This window comes from Harpegnathos saltator, unplaced genomic scaffold, assembly GCF_003227715.2.
Source record: "Harpegnathos saltator strain DR-91 unplaced genomic scaffold, Hsal_v8.6 scaffold225, whole genome shotgun sequence".
Classification (NCBI taxonomy): Eukaryota; Metazoa; Arthropoda; class Insecta; order Hymenoptera; family Formicidae; genus Harpegnathos; species Harpegnathos saltator.
The window spans coordinates 1,198,914-1,223,760 of NW_020230012.1; the positions used below are offsets into that span (position 1 = coordinate 1,198,914).

The following is a 24,847-nucleotide window of genomic DNA, read 5'->3' on the forward strand; positions in this document are numbered from 1 at the left end:
GAATGCGCGGTGCGACCGGTGGCGATTCATCGCATAGAAAATCTCGTTGCGCACTCGTTCCACTGCATCGATACGCCGAAATGATTTCCATATTTTCGCACGAACGGTTCATTGTACGTTGAAAACTCTTCCTTTCCCGCTGGCGCGCTCCCCGTCGCGCGCCCCACTCATAAATATGTTTAATCAGAGAAACGTCGAGCGCGTTCCAATGGTTTTTTTACGATATGCTCGCTACCGCAATTTCGTTAATAATAATGAACAAGTACATTTTCGCGGCCAACGATACACGGCCGGCATCCCGAGATTCATACTTTAACCCTTTGAGACATATAGTGGTAAGTATACTTTACCACCTATTTATTCTCACATTTTCATGAAATACAATATTTCATATTTGGAGGATTCTCGTCGGGTTTTTTGTGTTATTTAGCTTCTTATATGATATGATTATAACATATATGAAAGGTTGAAAAGTGTTTTGCATAAGTTGTCCATTTATTATAAATAAACAGAGTGTGAAAAATACATATTTTTACAGAAAAAAATTATTTTCCACGAACTATGAATTTTTTGCTATTAACTATTAACTATTAATTCTTTGCTGAAAATCAAGATTTGGGGGTTTTTTTGGGTCGCTGATTACGAATCTGAGGTCCAAATTCCAAAATTAATTTTCCAAGATGGCGGATCAGAAAATTTTTATACGATTAGCTGAAATTATATTTTGGTTAGCTTTCAATGTCGCTGATTACGAATCACCGATGTCACCGAAATTATCGCGATTTTTCATATTTGTGGCCGCCATTTTGAATGTTAAGAATCTAATAACGGATTTATAATCAGCGACTTCAAAAACCTCACGATATCCATTGTCACCGAAATTATCGCGATTTTTTATTTTTCCATCCGCCATCTTGAATTTCGAAAATCTGATAACGGATTCGTCATCAGCGATCCCAGAAACCCCCGTGTATAAATTTTCATGTGATTCATGGGGAATAGGTTTTTCTGAAAAATACGTGCCCTCAAAGGGTTAACGACCGTTGTTGAGAACGCGCGAGAACAGGCGCCAAGTGTCATCGGGAGAACACTTTGCCGATATCGCGTCGGTGGGTAAGATGACACGCGTGAGACGCGCTAGGCAAAGTAAACGTTGATAACCCTCCTGGAATATCCTGCGTTAAAAATCATGCGATTCGCGGGGAAGGGGGATGGTATGCGGAACAAGTACGGAAATATCGCGTTGCATCGATAGATGCGCGGTGACGTTGCGGTGTAGTCGCGCTGCCGGCGATTCGCTACGAACAACGAGAATTCCGTGGCGCGTTACGTCGCGCTCGATTTTCGGTCTCGCGATCGCGCGCGAAATAGGAAGGAATCCTTAGAATAAAACGGCCGCTCGACGTGTACTAAGTGCGAACCGACGGTCGGGAACGAGCCGCGCCGCGCGTCGTCGCGGCAAACGGCTTCTCGTCGTTGCATTTTTCAAAGAGCGCAAAACGAACTTCACGCCCAAGCTCGCCGTCTAACGTCGACGATATCGGCGGTCTTATCAATAATAAATGTCGCCTTTATTATGCTCGAACGAACGAACGAACGAACGAACGAACGCACGCCTTTGAAGCTATTGAGGCGGTAAGGTCATGAGCGAGCGCGCGGTATAGCGAAGGTCGCCATGCGAAAAAGGCGGAGTGTATCGTTGACTCTTTTTTTTTCCAGATGCGCCATCCGATCCAAATGAAGCCTGCCGACAGCGAGAACCGGAACGGTAAGTGAAGATTTTAATTACTTTTGCGGGACACGCGTCGCGCTTGATTTGCGACGGATAAATCGAGGCTCCAATGTCGCAGAGAAAGAGGCGGGAGAACGTTCGATCCGCGACAATCGGCGGTATCGAATTCGCTTCGAATACTTTTCAGTGAAACACGAGGTACAGCTTTGTCGTCAAAACGACACATCGTGATAATCGAACGAACGAACGAACGTGACAAAATTAATAACCTACATAATCGCGATCTTGCTCGAATAAAGACAAGTTACACGCTAATTATTTCCATCGCGCGGTAAGAGACACGACTTGCCGAGTCTCGACAGAGCGGAGCACGCGACCCAAGTTTGATTGATAGAAAAGAAGGAAACGATTAAGCACCGATCTTGTTCACCGGCTGCGGAATGTTAGAATGAGAGCTACTGTGTGAATTCCCTCCTTTCGCAACGTATAATAAGATCTCGGAGCTGCGATAGCGGCACTCTTAACGGTCGCTCGATCGTCTTGAAGTTCTGGCTCGATTAAGAACAGAATTCCGAGCAAAATGGCATGACGGTGTAACAACCGAAAGAGACGAGACAACAATACCGTTCGCGATGGTAAGGTTAACTCTCTCCGAGCGTCGCAACCTCGGCGGGGAATGCAGCTCAAAGCACGTTCATTAAGTGCTAATTAATTGGCTGAATTGAGGGGCTTGTCGAGATTGCGTAGTCAAAGAAGACATAATCGAGCTGCGAAGCACCGAGAGCGGTAGGTACGAGGTAGGACGATAAAGGTCGGTCACGAGAGTCGCGAGGATACGCAAATTTCGCCGGCGCGACGCGCGAGACCGACATCCCAGTTACCAGGACGACGAAGGAGCAACCTGCGTACGAATCCTTACGCAACGCGCCTCCGCACCCCGCTTTATCTTTCACGCTGCCTTCGCCTAAGCACTCGCGACTCCCATCGAATCCTCCCTTCGCAAGCGCGCCCGGGCGAATTTAGCAGACACCGCGCGCGCGCGCGCGCGCGGAAGCTTCAGACATTATGCTATAATTATTTAGGTGACTCGTTCCTCTCGATTATCCCACTCGAACTCCTAGCAATATCAAACTTTGAATTGGCTCTTTCAACGGCTCTTCTTCTACAATTTGTAAGATGAACATTTGCTTTCCGAGATACCGTTGGCGAAATTACGTATTACGATATTGTAGTTCTTTGGTTACCGCAGCCTCCTCGGTTCGTTAACACGTTCATTGCCAAACTGAAAATTTGAATTTCGTGTGGTGGCCAAAGTTATTTCCTTTTTTATTTATTTTTAGTCGTTTTTTTTTGCACGATTGAACTGGCATTGAACTGAGTCTTTTCGAGGGTCCTGGTTTGTCACTCATAATAAAAAACAATCGCGTGAACGGCCGTTTGGTGAGGGGCCGCAACACGCGATATCGCGCCAACGGTAATGAACGTGTTAAAAGTATGAAAATGCGATTTTCGGTAGATCACGAAAGGTCACCGTTCCTGCACATGCGTGCGCACGCGCAACGCCACTCGATGAGCGGAAGAAGATTTTACGCCGCATTCTCTAATATCCGTCAAAACAATGCAGAGGCAATCGGACAAGAGTCCGTGTGTAAAAATTCGGCTGCGTCGAAAAGCGTATCGAATGGCACCGCGAAAACCAGCCGCGGCTGGCCGGGGCGGGGGAGAGAGAGTCAACGGACGCGGCAAAACGCGCGATTTTTTTACGGATAACTGCGCCGCGTTAGCAATAAAAATCCAACTACCGGCTGCACGAGGGTGTAACGTAGAGCGTATATAAAACCGAGCACGTCGGTGGGACGACGCAAAACGAATGCTAATGAAATATTAACGACACCCGTCACGTGCTCGCGCTCGGCTGGACCGCGCGACTCCTCTTTCCTCACCCTCTTCCTCCCCCCCCATCTCTCTCTCCCTTTCTCTCTCTGCCTATCTCGCTCGCCGCTCACTCGCTTTCTCCGCTCTTTCCACCCTTTTCCCCCTTTTTATGCCTCTTTCTACCCGTCCCATCTCGATTTGTTCCCTTTTTTATTTCGTACCGCGCGTAAGAATCCCCTGGAGGATGCTCACGCGCCGTGCGGCTCGGTTTTTACCGACGTCGAAGCGCGCGCGGCACAACGCACAGCCGTTTTCGGGTGCCGCCGCACTACGTGCAAATGACGTGCCAAATTGTAATCACGCCAAGATTCAAGCGGCTTTACACCTCGCGTTAAGCGCGCTAACCGAAACCTGATTCTGACACTTTGTTTGTTACGGAAGAAGGCCCGGGGGGAGGGGGGAAGGGGAGAGGCATGGACTCGCACAGTTGCGCGAACAAGATCCCTGGATCAAGTAACCGCGTTACATGGACCAACGCTCGATCCCGTTTAGCGCGGCAGTTAGGTATTAAACAGAAGTTACTTCGTTGGTTAACCATTCAATCGCGACTGCCTCGCGGTTGAACCCGCCTTAATTTTTCAATCGAGTTAACGGGAAGAGAGGCAACTCCACTTCGCGAAGCGGAAGCCAACGCGCGCGGCGAAGAAATCCAATTGCATCGCTGAGCGGAAGAATTCGCAAACGGCGTTTGACGCGCGCTCCTCGGCGGCTCCGCGCCGGGGAAGATTTCTTCCGGCAAAGATCTGGCGGAAACATTGTAAATGAGAGATCTCAAGTCGGACTGACGGCGATTTGACGCGAGAATTTCGGCACCTGCATAACCGACCACGTTGCCTGCGTTCCGACCGATTATTATTAAACTTTTATTCGGAATCCCCAAGCTGTATACACGGGACATAACGGAACAATATAAGTTGCACACACTTGCACAGCACTTGCGGCTGCGATGAATATAAGGATTAAAGCTGCGTATTAAATAAATATGACGCTGAAACATTTACAGCCGCATAATGCTGCGTGGGCAGCGCTTAAAAGTGTAACGCGGCGTAAGGACAGAATGAAAAATTCACCGCGAGCGTACGGTGCATTAATAGCCAGCGTATTAAAACGTCGCAAGCATCTGTGCCTTCCGTTTTTCTCTTTTTTTATTAATTTTTTCCATTTTTTCCACATTTAATCCAGAGTATCTGCGTAATTTGAAGTTAGCGTATTGGTTCAATCGCTCGCCGTGGCCGGACGTGGCGAGAAGCGCGAGCAATTATAATTGTACGACCGCCCCTGTTTCCGCCGGCGAAGCTCGTTCTCGCCGGTAAACTACGTCAGAAATCCCGTCTTATTCGCGGCGCGGGCGAGGCAAGGCGGACGGAACTGGGGTAGAAGTGCATAGCGTCCGGGGTTGTAGATAAAAATGAATAGACACGACGTGGTGTAACCGAAATCGAGATCAGGCTATTCGTAACCGCGCGCACGTGCAATCCGGAAAAGGATTTTTCCATATAGGATGCGGACGTGCGCGCCGCGCGACCGCCATGAATAGTGCCGTTGTGGCTACATGCAAATCCCGGTAAAACGGGAAAATAGTAAACAAGAAGGGAGCGTGCGCTCGCGCCCGCAATCGCTCGCCCGCCTCCCCGCCGCGTCCGCTGTCTTGCGCACCCGCGTTATCCGGTATCCGGTAGAGTATTATAGTTGCTTTTGTCGTTAGGCGAATCTCGTGAACACCGCGCCGCAACTGACATAAGCCGAATTCGGATAAAGCAACTACGAGCTCACGTGCGAGGAGCGCGAGATTAGTCAAACGTGAAACTTACTTACCCCTGGAGATACCCTGTAGACGTAACATTTCGCGCGCGCGTGCAGGTATAATCAGATCTCGTATAATGAAATTGTATCAGCGTGCATCACGCGCGACGAGGATCAACGTTCATCGATCCCCTGATCCTGATCATGATCAAGGGCCGAGGAGTATTCCCGAAATCGGTATTCTTCGATCGGATCCAGGATTCATGATTGATCTACAAGCGGCAAGATCCAGATCCGGATTCGCTCTTCAAGCTACTCATAATCATTTATCGATACGATTCACTCATTCGACCTGTGTCGACGAGAAAGATCGCACGACCGTCGAGAGCTAATCGCGCGAGATTTTCGGACGAATTGATAAAGCAGAAGAAACAGGCTGCTAAGTTTCGTCGAACGAAAACGGTTATTCTTTCTCGGCGGAGGAACTTTCTTCTGCTCAATCGACACGGCCACTCGAGCGGAACATTGTTCCACGAGACAGCGACTTCCAAGCGGGATAATCGAGACGCGAGATCGGACTCTTCTTCATTCGTCGATTCGATCGCTTTGCGCCGCGACGTTTCTCGATTGATCTCGCGATCGAGAGGAACTACTGAATGAAGAGCGGATCTCGCCTCTCTCCCTCCCCCCCCTCTCTCTCTCTCTCTATCCATCTATCTATCTATCTATCTATCCATCTGTATATCTATGTATCTATCTCTCTGTTTCTTTCTCTCTCTCTCTCTCTTTCTCTCTCTCTCTCTCTCTCTCTCTCTCTCTCTCTCTCTCTCGTCCTATAATTACTCCCGTCAATGACGTAGCGACGGGAGGACGGTTTTAGCAACGTTTCTGACGGGATGCACGCCGATGGATCAAGGGACCTCTGTCACGGCGTCGAGCGCGTCAGCCCGACGAAAAGAAGAAGAAGCAGCAGTGAAGAGAATGAAAGCTTTATTTATATCCGTGACATTCTGTTTATTTTGGCTGACAGACCCGGGGCTCGCCCCCGGGCTCTAGCAAGTAACACGGCACGGCAACCCTGATCGCTTCTCCTGCGAGTCCCACCCTGTCCTCGGCTCCGGACATTGTCTCAGCCTGATTACGTCACGCCTTGACGGACGTGAGAGTCCAGACTTAAATTAGTAGTCGATTTCTTCGTGGAAACGATTACCGCGCCTGCACTCCGCGCTGCAGATTATCGTTAAACCATCCGCAACTATCTTCTTTAAACTCCGCCAGACCCTTCTATCTTGAACCCGATACGCGGGCGGATGCGCGTCCTATCTTCGGTTGGCTATATCAGTTGCCGTGAGAGAAATCGTTTCCACGTCTTGTTTCGTCGCAGCGTGCAAAATGCTCCCTTACGAATAATTCGGACGAAGGAACGAAAAGAGAATTCGACAAAAATAATCCGAGTGATTTAATTTTTTCGCGAACGGGCTTCGGAGTTTACCTTTCGGAATTTCTCATCACGACGACGAACACGTGCGCCTCGTATTCTATCTATTTTGAATCTTCCGTGTTTTGACCGACGCTCCTCCGATTATTCTCTCGTAACGATGAGCGCGATTCTGGTTATTATCCGGATAGAATTCGGGCCCGGGCTCTCTTTCATTGACGAGATGATGTACGCGCGCGGCTCGATACGCCGCGGTGGCGCATCGTTGGGGTTTTGTGCGGTTGCTTAATTGGGAAGCCCTTTGATGTTGTTTATTACTTCGTTTCGTGCGATCCGATGCGCGCTCGTCGATAACTCTATTTTTACGCTCGAGCGCGCGAATTGTACACCGCAACTCGCCAGCGAAGTTACATTGAAATCGAAATTCTCCGCGGGTTCCCCGCCGACGACTCGCGTTCTCGCCTGAGAAAATGACAGTCACGCGAGTTACGGCGAGCGCAGACTTGACGCTACGCGCGCGCTAATAAAATTTATGTCATTGTCACACGCATTCAACTCACCGAGCGAGCTTCGTATTATGCACGTGCGCTCACGCTCATTAAACAACATCACGAATTGTTGCGCGATTCGGATTTCCCTGGTGCGCACGCGAGGGAGCCAACTGTTCGTTATGTAATCGAAAATTGTAGGAAACGAGCGCGTCGGTACGCCGCGACCGGACATCGTCGGACGAAGAGACCTCCTCTCCCTCCTCTCCCAGGAGGAGTGCATTTGCAGACGTTGCGTGACGTTGGTGTCTTTCCGAGAGAAGAAGAAAGGAACAAGAGAACCTCACACAGGGAGAGCGCGAGCACCGACGCGACGGAGAGAAACCGGCATCACGCATTAAATTTAAGGGCGACGCGTTCATAATTACGCGCTTCCCTTCGACCGGCCTCGCATCGGTGAACCGTCGTCGCGATGTCCGATCGACCGGCATGGCAGATAAATTATGAGCGAGCGGCCGCGCGGAGAACGTAACTAGTGCATGGACGCGCGAACTCGTTCTCCTGCTAGGAGCGTTCCTGCGGTCGCGAAAAGCAGCGACGCGGAGCCAGCGTTGGCAAAGAGAGCGGTTAGTTTCGCGCGCGCGACGCGACCATCGCGCGCTGTGATAAGCTCTATCTTATCGGGCAGAAGCCCGGTGAGTCAGCGATAGCGATTCGCAAGCTGGACACGTACCTGCCGTAATCGTGCATCGTCTTTCGCCTCGGTCGAATACCTTATCTATTGTTTATTGCGTCCACGCAAAAAGCAACTTCTCCCTCTCCCCCTCCCCTTCCCCCTCCCCCTCCTCCTCCAGCTCAACGTACCACGTATGGCGGAGCGGACACCGCCGGCGCGTTTTGCACTTGCTGCGACGGCGGTTTCTCGATGGCGGAATCGTATTAGCATGCGAAATGCGCGGAGCGCTCGAATGCGCTTCGCTCGTTCGGAAAATTCTCTCCTCGTCGTCGCGCCAGCAAGCACGACGTTTTTATCCCCCCTCCCCCGCCCCTTCCTCCCATCTTCTCACACTCCCGCCCGCATTTCTTTCTTTTTTGTCGTAATTTCACACGCGACGCTCCGCTGGATTATTGTCGAAGTCGGTGTCTTCTCGCCGTCGGTGCGTCATCGTCGATAATTCATGCACTCCGGCTCCGGTAACAAAGTGTTTCGCGCCGATTATCAGCGTAATTTGCGCGATGATTCGGAAAAGATGCCTCACCGCTGATCTACCGCGCTGACCGACCGGTTCCGTCTTGCGTAATCTCTGTATATTTAAACGCGATACGCGGCACTGCGTATCGCGATAATTAAAGCTCGAATTAAGGTCACGTTAGATAACGTTTGGAATTAATTAAAGTAATAGCCGAGCGACACTCATCGCGCGCCTGTCTCTTTAATCCACGTTGAAAAAGAGAGAAAAGAGGGGGGGGGAGGCGGGCGGAAGAGGAAGAAAACGCTAATAACTCTCGGTTGATAATCTCCGGCTATCTTGCCAGCGCGTTTCCTTTATGTTATCTCATGAGACCGTTCACGACGGTGTGGTGCTCTCTTGTATTTACGCCTGAGATAACACGCCCGTTCTAATATCAAATCGTTAACGCGCATTAAAGGAAACACGTTAAGTTTCTTCACACCACCACGTGTACGTGGTGTACAGGGCGTCTGCGTGTTCCGTGCCGCTGAGCACGATTCCTAAGGATTTCTAAACGGAGTGCTCTCCTGGCAACGAGAGAACGAGCGAGCGGGCAAAGCCTTGCCCACTTGGCATCGAGAGAATACCTACTCTACCTCTCTCTTTCTCTCGAAGATGTTCTTAGTATCATCAATATTGCATAGAGGAACAAGCCATATTTCGATCGACGATAATGCTAGCTGGTAGTCTCCTCTCGAATCCGCCCTCTTCGGGACGGCTTGTTTTTCTTCGACGAAAAGCCAGCGGAACGTGCACAGATACCCGGCTATCTTATCGGCGCGTGCCACGTAACCACATAAGCCAGACACGAGCAATATTTTTAAGTCTTTCGAGATAACGCCCTCAGAAGTGCGTACAATGAACGGATTCTCTCGAGAGCGGCTGTTTCTAAACGCGACCGCGTTTCTTCTTTTTCTCTTTCTCTCGCTCTCGCTCTCGCTCTCGCTCTCGAACGCGCGTTCCTGTGCCCGTTCCACGTGGCCCGATAAACATCCGGCGAATCGACGTTTTCATTTGCAAAGGAGCTGTTGTTGTAACGCGCGTCAAAGGAAACCAAGCTGGATGGAGCTTACAACGTGCTTTGTTCCCCGTTGTCGTTGAACGTTCTCACGTTATCGATTCCAGCCGAGCGCGCGACGTCACGGCACTTAAATAGGTTTCGAGTAGCTTCGCGATATAAAAAAACATGCTCGTTAAAAATGTAATACATTTTTGTTCGCCGTATGAGGAGAAAAACACGAGAATAAAAGATAATTTAGCAGTCGGAAGAGAAGTGGAAAGAGAAAATACATTTCTTTCTCGCGCGTTTAAATTGCGGCTTCGAAGAATCGAGGTATCAGTCATAATTAAATGATCGTATCTGCCTGATTACGCAGAATTTAATCCAAACGCGCTAAGCAAATCAAACCCAAGATGACATATCGTGTGTTAATTAAACGTTAATGTTAATGTTGATATTAATATTAATATTATATCGAATGAAACCGTAAATATATGGTGCAGTTTAATATCGATATTGAACGATATGTGATATTTTGTATCCAAGTATGTATAACGAATCTATAATTAAACATTCGCGTAAATGAAAGCGTAAATGTACAATGCAGCTTAATATCAGTCGATATGTGAACTCTCTGATACGCGATATCTCATATCCAAGTATGTAATGAATCTATAATTAAAACATTCGTAAAAATTTAACGAAATCCTATTTCAAGGAAACCGCTTTTACGAATAATTCCCGGCATATGCGCTCCGAGAGAATGTTGTAATAAAAATGGTCCGCGAGTATGCGACACATTTTGCTGAATTTTTATTTTGTTGGAAATGTAAAGACCACTTTTCGACATGCTCGCTCGGCACGTAACTCGTGTAATTTTCTTCTCTTCTGAAAGCAAAACGCGCCAAATTTTACATAGCGGATGTTATTCAGTGAGGCGTAACAAGCTCTCTTGTATTTATATTTATTGTGACGCACGCGACCTTTAAAAAGAATTTCTCTACTTCTCCCGCGTTGTTCAATCGAAATAGCATCGATTTATCAAAATCGTATTATGTTCGCTAAATAATAAGTAAATTATTATTATTCGACCTGGATTTTTATTTTAAAGAAGTTGATGATAGCTTTCGTATTACACTTTTATGTCTTTTTAAAAACGTCGTTATCTTACATATTTTTCAATGTACGGAACATTATGATTTTAGCATTCCAGTTTTCTCCTGTAGAATTTCATGAAAATTAAGTTTCCGTACCGAACATATAATAGCTGACCTGACTCATGAAGAAACTATTGAAAAATTTAATTTCAGTGAATACAGTAAAATTTGAATTTGGCTCGCGCATGAGTCGCCACGTAACGACGAAAAATTACCGCTGCACGAGCACAAAAATCGTGCAAAAAATAGTTCATCCGTAACGAAATAATCTCGTATTGTTCGACCGTTGCCTTTCGAGGTCCGAAAGCGCTTTGCGGAGCACGTCGACCGCTTTGCAGCTCCCTGAACGCTTCGCTAGAGCGGCACGCACTGCGCCCGCTGATCTGACGCTAACAAGACTCTACCTGGATCTTTGAATATGCATAGAGCGAGCGCGCGAAACGCTGAAAAGTAGATCACGAGGATCACCGCGGGTAAATAGAATCCACCTCGATAAGCCGTCGAGCCGCAAGACTTCGAATTCAAGTTTGTCCGCGCACTATCGCATGCTTTGCTCGGTTAGCGGCTGCATATCGAAAGGTTATGTATTTCAGCGCACTCGAGCGCATCATCAAACTTGCAATATTTGATTTCGATGCGCGCTTTATTCCTAACATCGGCTAAAGAGAGAAAGGGGAAAGGGAGGTAGAGAGAGAGAGAGAGAGAGAGAGAGAGAGAGAGAGATCCACTCCGCGTTAGATTCACAACGTTTCATCAGTCGAAACACGTCGTCGCATAGAAACGTGCGTTTAAAATCGCGCGTGTTTCTTCCCACGTAGAGCGCTGCGTTCGCAGCGAGATATCGATTGCTGAAAACGCGTGTCGGCGAACTCACGGACGCGAGGAAATCAGACACGCCGACCTGCCGACCGGCCGATATAATTTCTCATACGCGTGCTAAACTGTAATGATAAATTTAGCGGCTCGTGTCTTTCGAGATAATGCGCTTGGCGGCAATGCGTTTGGCGATGCGAGTGCACATTGGGAACTCGGCTGAATCCGTATAACGGTAATCCAGCCGGCCGATTAAAAGCGGCGGTTGTATGCAGTGGCGTGACCTATTGCGGACCGACAATGCGTGTCTCCGCATTTATGATTCGGATATGCGTTTTGGCATTCGTTCCGCGAACGCGCCCTCGCTCGCTCGTTCGCTCATCGACGTAATAATGACCCGTCGCAACAGCAGAAGCCGCATGAGAAATTGGAGAGAGCGCGAATACAAACGCGAATTCCGTCGTCGCCGATAAAAACGGACCGCGGTTTATCCACGCGACAGTGGTTTTTATTTTTGCGTTGCTTCTGAAGATTGTCCAAGCATACATTATTTTTGCTGCACTCATAGACCGAAGGCGCAACGCGCACGCCGCGGTACACGGGACGCGTAAACGAGGTTTGCGTCTACGAGCGAACAAACGTTCGAACAAACGCCAGACGGAAGTATTGCATTTTCGCGACAGGTATACCAATATCTCCCCCGTGCTGAATCCGGTTGTATGCCTGCGCGAGAGAATCGCGCGTTCGCGTCTCTTAAATCTCGTCACTTTTATCGCTCGCGCATTACGCGCGTAATTACGCATTGCGCCTACATACGACGAACGCAGCTGAGAATGCAGCCGGGAACGCGTGCCTCGCCGCATTTCATTCGAATGCGTTTGGCATTCGCTCGAGACGAAATACCACGAAGCCGCGCGAAGACACTCCTGCCTTATAAGAGCCGGAATCGCGCAATCGCGACGAGGCTACCGACCGACCCGAGGAGAGTTACGTGCGCACGCGGAAATTCGAGGTGCGAGCACCTCGGCGGCTTCCGGTGGAATTCATTCGTCGCGCGCGACTGATTGCCGCGTTTATTTATCTGGATTTATTTATTCGTCGAATTGCCGATAATCGCTCAGTGTTCGCGCTCACGTCATTCTCCAAGAGAGAGAGAGAGAGAGTGAGAGGGGGGGGGAAGAGAGAGGGAGAGAGAGAGAGAGAGGCAACGTCGACGTGAGGAGTTCCGCATTGCGAATATGTGCATTCGCGAAGAGAAAAAAAAAGTGATCCGCGCGTTAGCCGCACAGCATAAGCGACCGCGTAAGAAAAACAGACGCCTTGGGAATAGGGAGAAACTGTGTGCAGGTCGATTGGAAGCGAGCCAAACACTTTTACATATATCACCGCATCTACCAACACCCACTCCCGAGGCTCACGTTATATTACGGTCCACGCGTTTAACGTCCGTCGCATAATAAAATTGTCTCTCTTCGGGACACTAAATATCGCTAACCGCGGGAACCGTGTACGCCGTCCGACGAATGACAAACACGTTGCATGTCGCTAATAAATCACGCTGCATTCCATGGAATTATGAAGACACGCGGCTTCGGCCGCGAATTAATCCCTACGGGAGGAGGGAGAAGGCACGGTGTTCGTTAAGGCGCGAATTGAAGCGGAATTTCCGCGGAAGATTTAGCGAGAACGCTAAATACGGGGGAATAAGTAACAAGCGGCAACGGGGACGGGAAACGGAAAAACAATATTCCATGTCGCGCTCGGATCGCGTCGAAAGAAAAGCTCTCGAGAACGTAGCAAATTATTCCGCGTATGTAAAATCCATTTCGCGTAATAGTCTTGCTCGTGGTATATTAAATGCGCGTAAACCAGCTTTGTTCCTCGTAATCGCTCGGAATCCTCTTCCGGCCAAAGTATTAACCGATTTTATTTGCAACAGCCGACGGATATGCGGATATATTCTCTCGATGACGATCGGCATCGAGTGTGCGCGCATTACATTAACGCAGCGTAATATCCGTATATTTGACGTTGTTACCCGTTTCGATAAATTTGACATTTAATGCGCCGCGATAACACTTCAGATCAATTGGCGCGCGCGCGCGAGATGCGAGATGCAGGAAGTATATAATCGCGCGCGAACCGTTGCGACGGAATTTCGGTCCGGCCCGCGCGTTTATTTCGTGCGCGCCGATACGACGTCAGGCAGAGGGAGCGCGAAAGATAATGCGAATGGCAGGAATATATGAGGCAACGCCGAGCACTCTTGCACTGTTCCCTATCGACGTCTTAGTTTTATATAGCTAGCAAGAACGACGTTATATCCTACCAAGCGTGACAACAGGGTCAGTCTCGAGCATCGAGGCGACATCGTTATACGGTTAACATCTTTGACCTCGGTCTTACGTACGCGTAAGAGGACATCAGCGGGAAAGAAATATAACGTAACGTCTTAAAGAGAATCCACGAGAAGGAGTTTCGTGAGTCTTCTCTTTCCGAGTCTCCATTTGGACGATACACGGTCGATCACAGTTCGAGACGAATTCTGACCAACGACTCTCTCTCTCTCTCTCTCTCTCTCTCTCTCTTCTATACTCGCTGCATTCTCATTCATTCATCGATGCATGCGCATCTGACTTGGTGAATTTTTGCGCTTTTTTGTACGTACGGATCTTTAGATCTCGGAGTTTTCAAGCCTCGATTCGCCCCAGTCTTCTATCGACGACGCAAGAGCTCGTGATCTTTGTCGAGACTATAGAAACACGGTGTGTAATCTATCCTTTAGAATAGCCATCTCAATGCTTCCCTTGAGCTTCCCTTAACGACCTTTCGAAGACCGACGACGACATGAAACTTGCCCGAAGCCGTAATCTTCCTTTATCAAGCAACCGTAAATCCGGGCACGAGATGACGATCTCGATCCCGGGATTTCGTTAACCGATGATAGAGAGAAGAAGAGGGAGGGGGGACAGAGAGAGAGAGAGAGAGAGAGAGAGAGAACCGAGAATGGAGGGACTAATGAAGCAGGTGTTGCCAGGAGGAAATGGCGGCGCGAATAACGCGGCAGGAATCCCGGGTAACCCAACACTCGTCGACGGATCTGTTTATCGCGGCTCAACGACTATGAAACGCTGCCAAGTACAAAGCGTAGAAGGCACTGCATTCGTTACCGTGACGCGTGCTACCGCATGAGGCCGCAGTTGCGGATTACATCACCGGCACCGTCTTACGACTTCTTTGATCCATCGGAAAATCTCTGAGACGCACGTTTAATCGCACGAAGACCGCGCAAAAACGGAATACGCGCGAGTTACGGCATTGCATCCTTGTTGCATAATTCAGACATCTGTATTATCGATCAGGAGAAAAAGTGATGGAAAAATCAATCAGCTGCATTTCCACGTGCGGGGCAATCCGAAAAAGAAAAAACGAAACACTGAAACGACCTTTTGGAACGCCTTTGGGATAATATTTGTATTTGAAGCCTCACCGATCGCCGGACAGATGAAACGCATACGTACTCGCGCATTTCCATTGAGCTGCGGTAAACGCAACGGATCGGGGGGTGTAATTATTAGGGGCCGATATTAGGCGAGAGGATATTATTCGCGGGGAAAGGCTCACACGAACGTGAACTGGTATGGTGATGGAGACGTTTTCGCACGCGCGCGCGCGCGCGCGCACTTGTCGTAATCGCAGGCCAAAGTGATAGCATCCGTTCGACTGTAACGCTTTCCAGTCGGACATGCGGCCTATTTGCAAGAAATTAATCGCCGACATTAATATTCATGTCGACGGCTCCCAATGGTATCGTTTACATCGCGACCGTCATGGAATTGGTTTAATGTGAAACGAGGTAGAAAGTATACATAGGCGTATATTAGATATGGTATTTGCCGTTGCTATTGACTCCGACGTGCGTGTAAACACAAATCGTTGGCATTTTCAGCGGCGACAGCGACGGGGACGGGGCGGCAGGGAGGACGGCGGGATTAGATGCAGCAATTGCATCGGCCAATACCATTTGTGTAAAACGCCGACATTTCGCATCGATTCGCCGTGCCTCGCGATATACGCGCCTATCCACTTTCGCCCGGACATTTGCGGGGCGAAATAAGAAATTCTTATGAATCCGAATACGGAATGCAACGTCAACGACAATTGAACATTTGGCGACTTGAGAATCGCGACGGTGAAACACGATCACGTGTCCACACGTAATGTGGCGAGAGTTTAGGTGTCGCATTTTATGCCAACTTACATGACCCAAAGTAGCGGACAAACGTTTAGCCAGTGTATAATTTTATGATTATACATATATAACGTATATATATATATATATATATGTTATATGTACAATTATATATATTATACGAATATAATTATATGGGTATGTGTATATAGTATATATATAAGTATATAATTTTATACATATATATATGCTATATATTACATACATATAACTTTGTAAAACAAACAGAGGACTGATTTGCGTGCAATCCCATCAGTCCTTTAAACAGTGCAAATGATTAAACTTGGACTTTCTCGCGTCTCTTTGAAACGTTCGGCCACGAAGGAGAATTAATTTCCCGTTTCGCCGAGGTGTGTATGCAAATCAGCGAGCCGTCGAACGATCGTTCGACTTTTCCCGGGGCGTCTCGCGCATATCCGTCCGTCGCAACGACGGCGGCAACGATCGATGGGATCGCAGGAAGTCGGCGTCAGAAATTCAAAGGAGATTTCTCCAAACGTCGACGGGCGCACGCGGCTGCTTGCATACGCGCCGATGCACGCGAGGATTCTCTCATCGATTATGTGCCAGGTTAACGACGACGAGCACGACGACCACGGCGACGATGGTGTATGCGGGCGCGTATAAATAATGCATCATCATGTCGTTCGAGAGGGACAGCTCACAAATATCCATGAAACGTCGATGGCAGCGATGACCTCGTAGCGCTCGTGGATCGCCCGGTAGTTATCGCTCAATGTTCGTCGCTTCTACGGATATTCGGATACGAGGGAATGTGACGAATTCGCTAACCTCGGATCGATGTAAGTCGAGCTCGCATGTGAATAAAGTTAAGATCGCGCGCGATTCTTTTCTTCGGTCCGCGGGCTCAAGATGTGACAGACGAATTCATTATTGAAGCGCCTAGAATATATGGCGGTGGATCGCGCGAGAGTCGTAAGATATTTTCCAAGGGGGTAGCAGAGTAAAAATACATAAAAAACTGTTGCATTGTGATAAATAATATTTCGGAATATCCTCGGAGCAATTAGGTGATATTAGTTATTGAATGTGGCGTACGTTTTTTTTTTTAACGTTTTTGACTTTTAACTTTTTCTGAAGTTGAGAAGAAATTATTTTTTTTTGGATATATAAGAATGAAATGAAAACGAGTTATTTTTATTATTGAATTTGCTTGCGCTATAATGTTTTCGTTAATATCAGCCCAAATGTTAAATTGTTAAAATGTATCGCGGTTGCAGCTTGATTCGCTGACTTTCGATTTTAGCACGGCGCATACGTAAATCCATGGCTAAAAGCGGACGCGTTTCAGCGAGATTTGCACGTGCATTATGCTCGCGAGCCGCCGCAGAAATAGCGCAAATCGAAACTAATTTACGGAATATCGCGGCGCCTAAAAACAAGATTGCCCGTCGTTATTCGATTTATCGGTGTTTTCACATTTCAAACTCACGAACAACGGCGGTGCCTGGCCGCAATGTTTAGCCGATTGTTTATGTTGCACACGCACGCCATGTTTACTTTGTCTGCAAACGACATGGTAATGATGGCGCATATTTGGCACGAACCGACGCGCGCCAATGTCTTAAATTCTCACTGCGCGAAACGAAACGCCAAATTGCACTGAAATGCGGTGCATTAACAATAGATCGGAGGACGTATAAAGGTGAAAATATCGTCGGTGAGATTAAATGATCAGTTAGGAATGACAAAACGACTTGTCGTCAGCTCGCAGAGTTGGCGAATTGTCTTTCTGCGGTTGAATTATTTCCTCGTGTGTCCAAGACATTCCGCAGTTTCCGCAACTCCGAAATGTCATCTCGCGGGATATTTTTCGAATAATATCCGCGACGAGCACGGGGAAGCTATATACGTTTCAAAGCAAGTAATTTATTTTATCCGCACACGTACGCGGCATGCGCCAACGATCCCGGCAAATATTTAGTAAAAGTCGGCCTGCGGGTTTTTGACTTCGGTCGCAAACTCCAAACACGATCCTGCAGCAGCAGCAGCAGGCGGCGGCAAACTATTTCGTTAGCGTGCGAAGCGGGTGGGAATTTAGGTTTTCCGCCGGTTTCGGGAAAAGTTCCGTCGGGCTTCGACGGCGGCGCAACTTCCTCCGACAACAAAGCGACTATCCGGCCGCCACGGGCAACAAATAAATAGCCCGGGGGATTACTCGCGATAATCGACAGCGTCCGTGAGTAATCGAAGTTGGCGACTGTTGGACCGGAGCGTTCTCGCGAACAAGAGTGATTAGACGGCGAGCGGCGACGGCGACGGCGACGGCGACGGCGAAGGCGCAGCACCACGTTCTCCGTGCGCGTCTCATTAGCGCTGTAGCTCGTAAGTGTTTAATGCTGATTAAGGTTTTCCTATGACCAACCGGTTTTCCTCGCGACCGCCACGGAATTCGATTAAAATCATTCGCCTGGACGAATAACGCACATATACGCAGACGTATATTATATAAATTGTTTTCAAACTCGTATCTGTGAAGAGAACACTTGCTCGAAGACAGAAGTCAGCGTCTTTTCCTCGAGGAAAGGTCTCGGTTAAATGTCTCGGAAGTCTCGATTAAAAAAAATCTACCGGATGAATATTTCGCGACTCGCTCGACACGACGCGCCATTGGCTTTCTCGCGAAGTCACGGCGTGTACCGATTCTCGATCTGATCTCGTTTAGATTATTTGCGACGGGGCGCGTTATCGGCTGATCAGACGATGACCAGATTGTTCCCATCCGGCGCGCCATCACGTCGTTATCGCAGCGGAATTTTTCGGAGACGAGATTACGCGAGAACCCCGAGCGCAGATCGCGCGACTCGATTGGCGGACTGCGACCGATCGGACGTGACTATGAAATGTCACGTCGACGCATCCTCCGAGCAGACGAATTGTCGGCACGTGTCCGCGGCGCGATGTCGCGGCCGTTCTCCGCGACCCCGGTCACGAACTCGTCGTTTTCATCGAGCGAGATTTCGCGCTCCCGCGTCCGGTTGACTCACAATTTCCATCGTTCACACGTACGCGTGGCCGCCTCGCGACAGCGAGTATTGTTTCGCACACGCGCGACCGACCAACCGACCGTTCGCATACGCGAGCCGCGACGTTTGTCCGCCTCGTTGCAATGCATTACGACGGAATGCCGTAAATTTGCGGCCGGCTTCGCCACAGCGGCCAAAACGTACGGCCGTTCGCCGCGGTGGACCAGAGGACGATGTCGAAAGTTGCGTCGTCCAATTTCTCGAGCGAAGAGCGAACATTCGCGTCGCGAATGGTCTCGGGACATGTTTTTAAGTAGCATATTACAGTAACGACAAGTCGGGTGTGTTTGCGCTCATTCAGGCTCGAGTACCGCGACGAATAACTGAGAAGTTTCGGCACACTTATTTTGGTACGCTGAATGCTCGCGTGTTCGCAACGCGACGCGACGCGACTTCGAGTTTCAAGAGGCAGAATAGAAAGGCAAGCCGGCAAACAACTGCAGAATTAGACTGACGCCAATTAAACCTCTTCCCTCTCTCCACGATCCTCCTCATATTCCGCGTAGCTTCGCTCTTCTTGCTCCGAAGCGCTCCGCAGACAGTCACGTGCGCGTCGCACCGCGATCAGCTGGTGGACCTCCACCCATCTCTCGCTCGCGACTCGCAGCGCTCGCGTGCTGCCTGCTCGAGAACGAACGTACGAATGAACAAACGGACGGACGAAACGGTGCGTGAATCGTAACAAACGCAAAGAGGGAAAAAGAATGGAGGAAAAAGGAAGAGAGAGAGAGAGAGAGAGAGAGGGAGAGAGAGAGAGAGGGAGAGAGAGGGAGAGAGAGAGAGAGAGAGAGAGAGAGAGAGAGACCGGATTCGCTGAATCATCATAAACGGATACCAAGCGGAATGGATACAAAGCGGATATCCGCTGTGGGTCCCAAGGAGATTTCGAGTTACCGAGCAAGCTTCGAGTATATCGCAAAGGGCTACTTGACAAAGCACCCATCGAGTGGATACCAAGTCGAATGCAAATGTCACCCGGTCGGAGCAGTGATCCGACTTCTCCGCACCGATGCCGGACCGAGGTGAGGCGACTGCTAAACTGGTACCAAGCAGACTGCTACCAAAGCTAAAGGTCAAACCGGTACCGAGCGGGAATTCGTGCCGAAAGGACACTAAATTGGAACCGGGAGCGGAGTGGTATCGGGACTGGAGTGCTGAAACGAATTCAAAGCTAGAGCTATCGTCAACTGAGCAGCAGACATCGATCGTCAAAGCTGTGCTCGACAAACAGCCCGGTCTTTACCAAACAAACGCGAAATGGCCACCGGGAGCAACTACGGGACAAACATCGGACGACTACGAGTCGTGTACTGAACGGAGTCTCGAAATCGGTTACCGATAGATCACGATTATTCGATCAGCGTCTTCAAGTAAGCTGACTCGGCAGCCGATAGCCCGACGAAGACAGGTGTCGGAGCTCGAGAGCGAAGGAGAGAGATACACGGGAGAGGACAGAAAGAGAGAGGAACTCACAGACACATACATACATACGCAAACGCACGCACACACACACACACACACACACACACACACACACACACACACACACACACACACACACACACACACACACACACACACACACACACACACACACATACACACACTCCAAGCCGGTGCCAGTCGCGTGGGAGGCAGAAAGTGAGAGAGCGACGGAAGGGGCACGGTGACGGAGCGCGAGCGAGCGTAGCCAGGAGGAGGCGGAGTGAGCTAGAATGAAAACACCACGAGGAGCTCCGAGGGGGTGTCCGCGGCGGCGAATAGGTAGTAGGAGTCACGAGTGCACGTTGCGCGTCGTGGAGGCGACTAGAGAGAAAGAGAGAGAGAGAGAGAGAGAGAGAGAGAGAGAGAGAGAGAGAGAGAGAGAGAGAGAGAGAGGTGCGCGGGCGGGTGGCAGACAGCTCGAGGCTCGCCTCGGCGGTCGGGAACGCCGGGTTCTCTCACTTGTTGAGTGCGTCGAGTCGACGAGTCGACGACGAGCAGAGCCAGCGGAGACGACTCTTCGTGGTCTCTCGCTTGTTCAGCGCGTAACAGTGCGTTTCGCCGTGGGCGCGACAATCTTATTACCGGCTCGCCCTCTCTTTCGCGATCTCACGAAGATCGCGGGGGTTGATACACGCGGAGCGAGTCGATAAGGTGACGCTCTCGCGCGAGTGGGGACGGCACGCACGCGGTGCAGCCACGTGTGGCGACGCGCGCGCACGGGAACTACGTTGCCCGTCGATGGAGCCAGCCATGCTCGACGTGACGCGACGCATACGAAACGACATTGTTGCTGTGCACAGTGCGGAATCGCGTCGTTAATAACAAACAGCCGGCAGCCGGAGGAAACCATCGGGAAAGCGGCTTCCGGCGGGAACACCGCCGGCGACTGTTCTCGAGTGTCAAGTGAGAGGGGACTTTCGTTGACGCACCGACTACACGTGGCGAAGGCGTATTCGTCTGGTGATATTGGCAGAATTACACACTGCGCTTACACCGTAGTGATAATCAATCGCGGTAAAAAAGTGCGACGTGAACCCGCAGCCGCGCGCGCTATTACCGCCGCGAGCGAGCGAGCGAGCGAGCGAGCGAGCCTTGACCATCGATCGGACTCTCGAGTCTACGGCTGTGTTGGTTTCCGATCGACGTCACGATTGTCACCTGTGTGCTGTGTCACCGTAATACTCGTATCGCAGTGATCGCTAAGGTGGATAAACCGTGGCGAAGCCGCTTCGGTCAGCGCGTCGCTTCGCCGCGCCGTGTTCGTCCATAGCATTACCATTGTTATCCTCCGATTATTGTTATCGCAATTGCGACCGTATATCGAGCTTGCATAACCGCCGGACGGCAGTCGGTTACATAACGATCCAGCGGTCACCAGTGAGGAGCGGTCGCCGAAGACGGACGCGCGAGGAGGACGAGGAACGAGAGCACGTGGGTGAGCAGGAGTGTCGTCGTCGTCGTCGTCGTCGTCGTCGTCGTCGTCGTCGTCGTCGTCGTCGTCGTTGCAGGACGCAACCTCGGTTTCGCGTCCATGTGCAGCCGAGCGGTTCAGAAGTCGTCGCACTGCTGTTGTCTCGGCGAGACGGCGAACGGTAAAACGCGTCGTGCCGTTCCTCTCGCGTCGTGAAAAACAACCTCGTTACACCGTGTGCTCGTTTTTATCTGCATCATCGGCTTTTCTTCTCGGCGGCGACTTTTTGCCTGTCACGGAGCTGATCACGCGTGTACGAGTGCCGCAGCGCAGGGACGCTCGGTCGCGGCACGCGCGATGCTACACTGACGGTGTACCTGAGCGTGGAGACGCCTGAGGGAAGACGGAGAGAACGGCGACGAAGTGATACATGATGGCGATGAAGAGCCAGAAACACCGGCACAACACCGGTACCAGCATCGGCTCCCCCAAAACTCATTATCCCGCTATCAGCCAAGCTTATTGGGCGCCGCAGCCGCACACCGCGCCTTACTCCATTCCAGGTACCGGCTTATCAGTTCCAGATAACACGTAGATCCGCGCGAACGATTGTCCCTCGGGATTTGTCGCGCGAGTTCATGGGCCATTGCCTCAACGTCGTCGCAGGGTCAAAGGCACCCGCACCCGCACGCGCGTCGTGCATTTTGAACGTTTAACATTTAAAGAGATCGCGCCGGACTTTGCGGTCTGTGATAATACATCAGTCGCGCAATGCTCACGTAGACTGAGAAACGTCAAGATCAACAATTTGACTCAACGAGTCTTGCGGAGATCATTTTTGCGTTGCGATTGCAACAACGGCGAGACGTTTATCTCGCTGCTCGAATTTTTAACATTTGCTCTTGCGCCACACGCTGAGATGAGCGCTTGTGTTTATCATCGGACGATCGAATGATCGTTAGACGCGGGTAGTCTCGTGAACGAAGCTAAATCAATCAGTGAAATGACAAGACGAAAGAGTCATTATGAAGTCTGAACGCACTTCTGTTTTTCACGAACAATGATTCATTCTGTGACTAACTGGTAGGAACGGATGTGTCAGTTTCTGCAACTTTACTACAGGAAGAGAGAAGACGCTCGTTACACTTTTGAAACGAGGTCCAAGTTTTATTTTTTCCTTTTTCAAGATATACGTTTAAGATGATGATGATGATATGATATTATCCCAAAGTTTATCCCAAAGTAAGTTAGGTTATCTACCTTGCCGTTGTTATATATCTGCGTGATGATATTGCAGCGAAGATCGCACTTATAAAATTTCTGCGTTTCTCCCTATCGCGATTGACAATTGATCATTCGAATGCTATACTTATCCGAGAGAAACTTAAATAGGGTCGGTGGACGTGCGCTACTCGGAATCCTAAACATTATTATGATTACATAATTAGAAGGCATGCCAATTATATAAGCATGAGCGGAGCTTTATATGTCTGGGAACGCGCGCCAAGATTGAACGAACGAGTCCACGTGCTCGGAATTTTTTCATGACAGTCGCGTTATCTATAATTTGCACTACGATTTGCGGTCTATGATTATAATTTGTTTTTTAAGCTTTGCTAATTAATGGTTTAGGCTCCCCGTAAAATAAGTGTAGGGTCACGTACGCGCGTGGATTTAATCGGGAGACGAATAAAAAAGCAAAAAGAACAGAGGTCGATGCGTTGATGAAAATCTATTCGACCATATCTTTGTATTTAAATTGTATTTAAATCGTCACCAACACACACGTGCGCTTCTCGAAACGGCCAAGTGTGCGTATTTGTTTTGTAGACGGAAAGTTTTCGAATGCTTACATATGACAGTGGAAAAAAAGATCTCTCGACTCCGTCGATAGGTATCGCTATATCACCTCGACGAGCAACTTTCCGTCCTCGCTACTGATATAGTACGTGTTATCAAGAGTCCGTTCCACATTCCACTATCTAAATTCCGCTATCTAAATTTCAAATAATTTGTAAAGTTTCACTTTCCAAGGTAAATTGTACTATTTCTGCTTAATATACATTTCCCTGAGAATCTCACTCACAGATGAAATTTAACAAAGTCAACGAAACATACAATGCTGGAATAATATCTCCAAAAGTATCTCGCGCGTGTGGTCATTCTCAAAATTGTTTTTCATGAACGGCTTGGAGATAAGCGGCTCTCGAGTGGCTTTTAATCGGAGCCAGCCGAACATTGCGACCTTGCGGCACTTTTATCACGCGATGATTTTTATTAATATTTGAGTAGCTTTTCGTTTATAGATTTCTCCGATAATCCGTGTTTGACATCCGTGTCTCAATATCTTGTTATAAACAATATTTTGTTATAAAATGACAATGATACGGACGCGTTTATAGCATGAGCGACACCTCGCGCACGAAGCTTTTGGATACTTAATGCGACAGGACTTGAGAGCGCGAGCGAGTAGCTCATGAGTGCAATAATCGGCTATCTCTAGCCGCTTCCTTCGTCGATAATAACAATCTGCCGTAAACGACACGACGTCGGCCGCATTCGTGCTCGTACACTAAACGATGCGATCGCGAGGTGGACCGGCCAAAAGGAAATTCATTTATCGATTCGCGAGCGGATAGCAACGGCGGCTCGCAAGGTGACACCGATGCCATTCGAAGTGTTTGTGTGTGTGTGTGTGTGTGTGTGTGACGTTATGAATAGTCAAGAGCGGTTCGCGAACCGTCGAAGAGAATGAATAAGTACGCGCGTACCTGCATAAATATACATGGCCGTGTTGCGTGTGTACCGCTTGAGCCATCACTATTAATAAAATAAAGATATCCCGACTGCGTCGGACGTGTACGTGTCACTGTGCTGCCAGTCAATATCCGCGTCGCTCGAAGTCCGAAGGGATCCTCTTGCACTCTCTCTCTCTCTCTCTCTCTCTCACTCTCTCTCTCTCTCTCTCTCTCTCTCTCTCTCTCTCTCTCTCTCTCTCTCTCTCTCTCTCTCTCTCTCTCTCTCTCTCTCTCTCTCTCTCTCTCTCTCTCTCTCACTTCCTCACATGTCGGCTATTTTCGGCCGATCATATTCCGACGACGTCAATCGTTAACA

At 49.3% G+C, this 24,847-nt stretch overlaps 1 protein-coding gene across 2 annotated transcripts in view; it reads left to right on the top strand.

The window, feature by feature from the left end:
* The window catches only part of LOC105190613 (CUGBP Elav-like family member 2), a 384,647-nt gene that overhangs the window by 317,994 nt on the left and 41,806 nt on the right, over positions 1–24,847 (top strand). For both annotated transcript variants that reach the window (XM_025298595.1, XM_025298597.1), the window contains one exon: positions 1,720–1,768. In XM_025298595.1, coding sequence (XP_025154380.1) covers positions 1,720–1,768 — 49 coding nt within the window. The remainder of the gene's footprint in view (positions 1–1,719; positions 1,769–24,847) is intronic.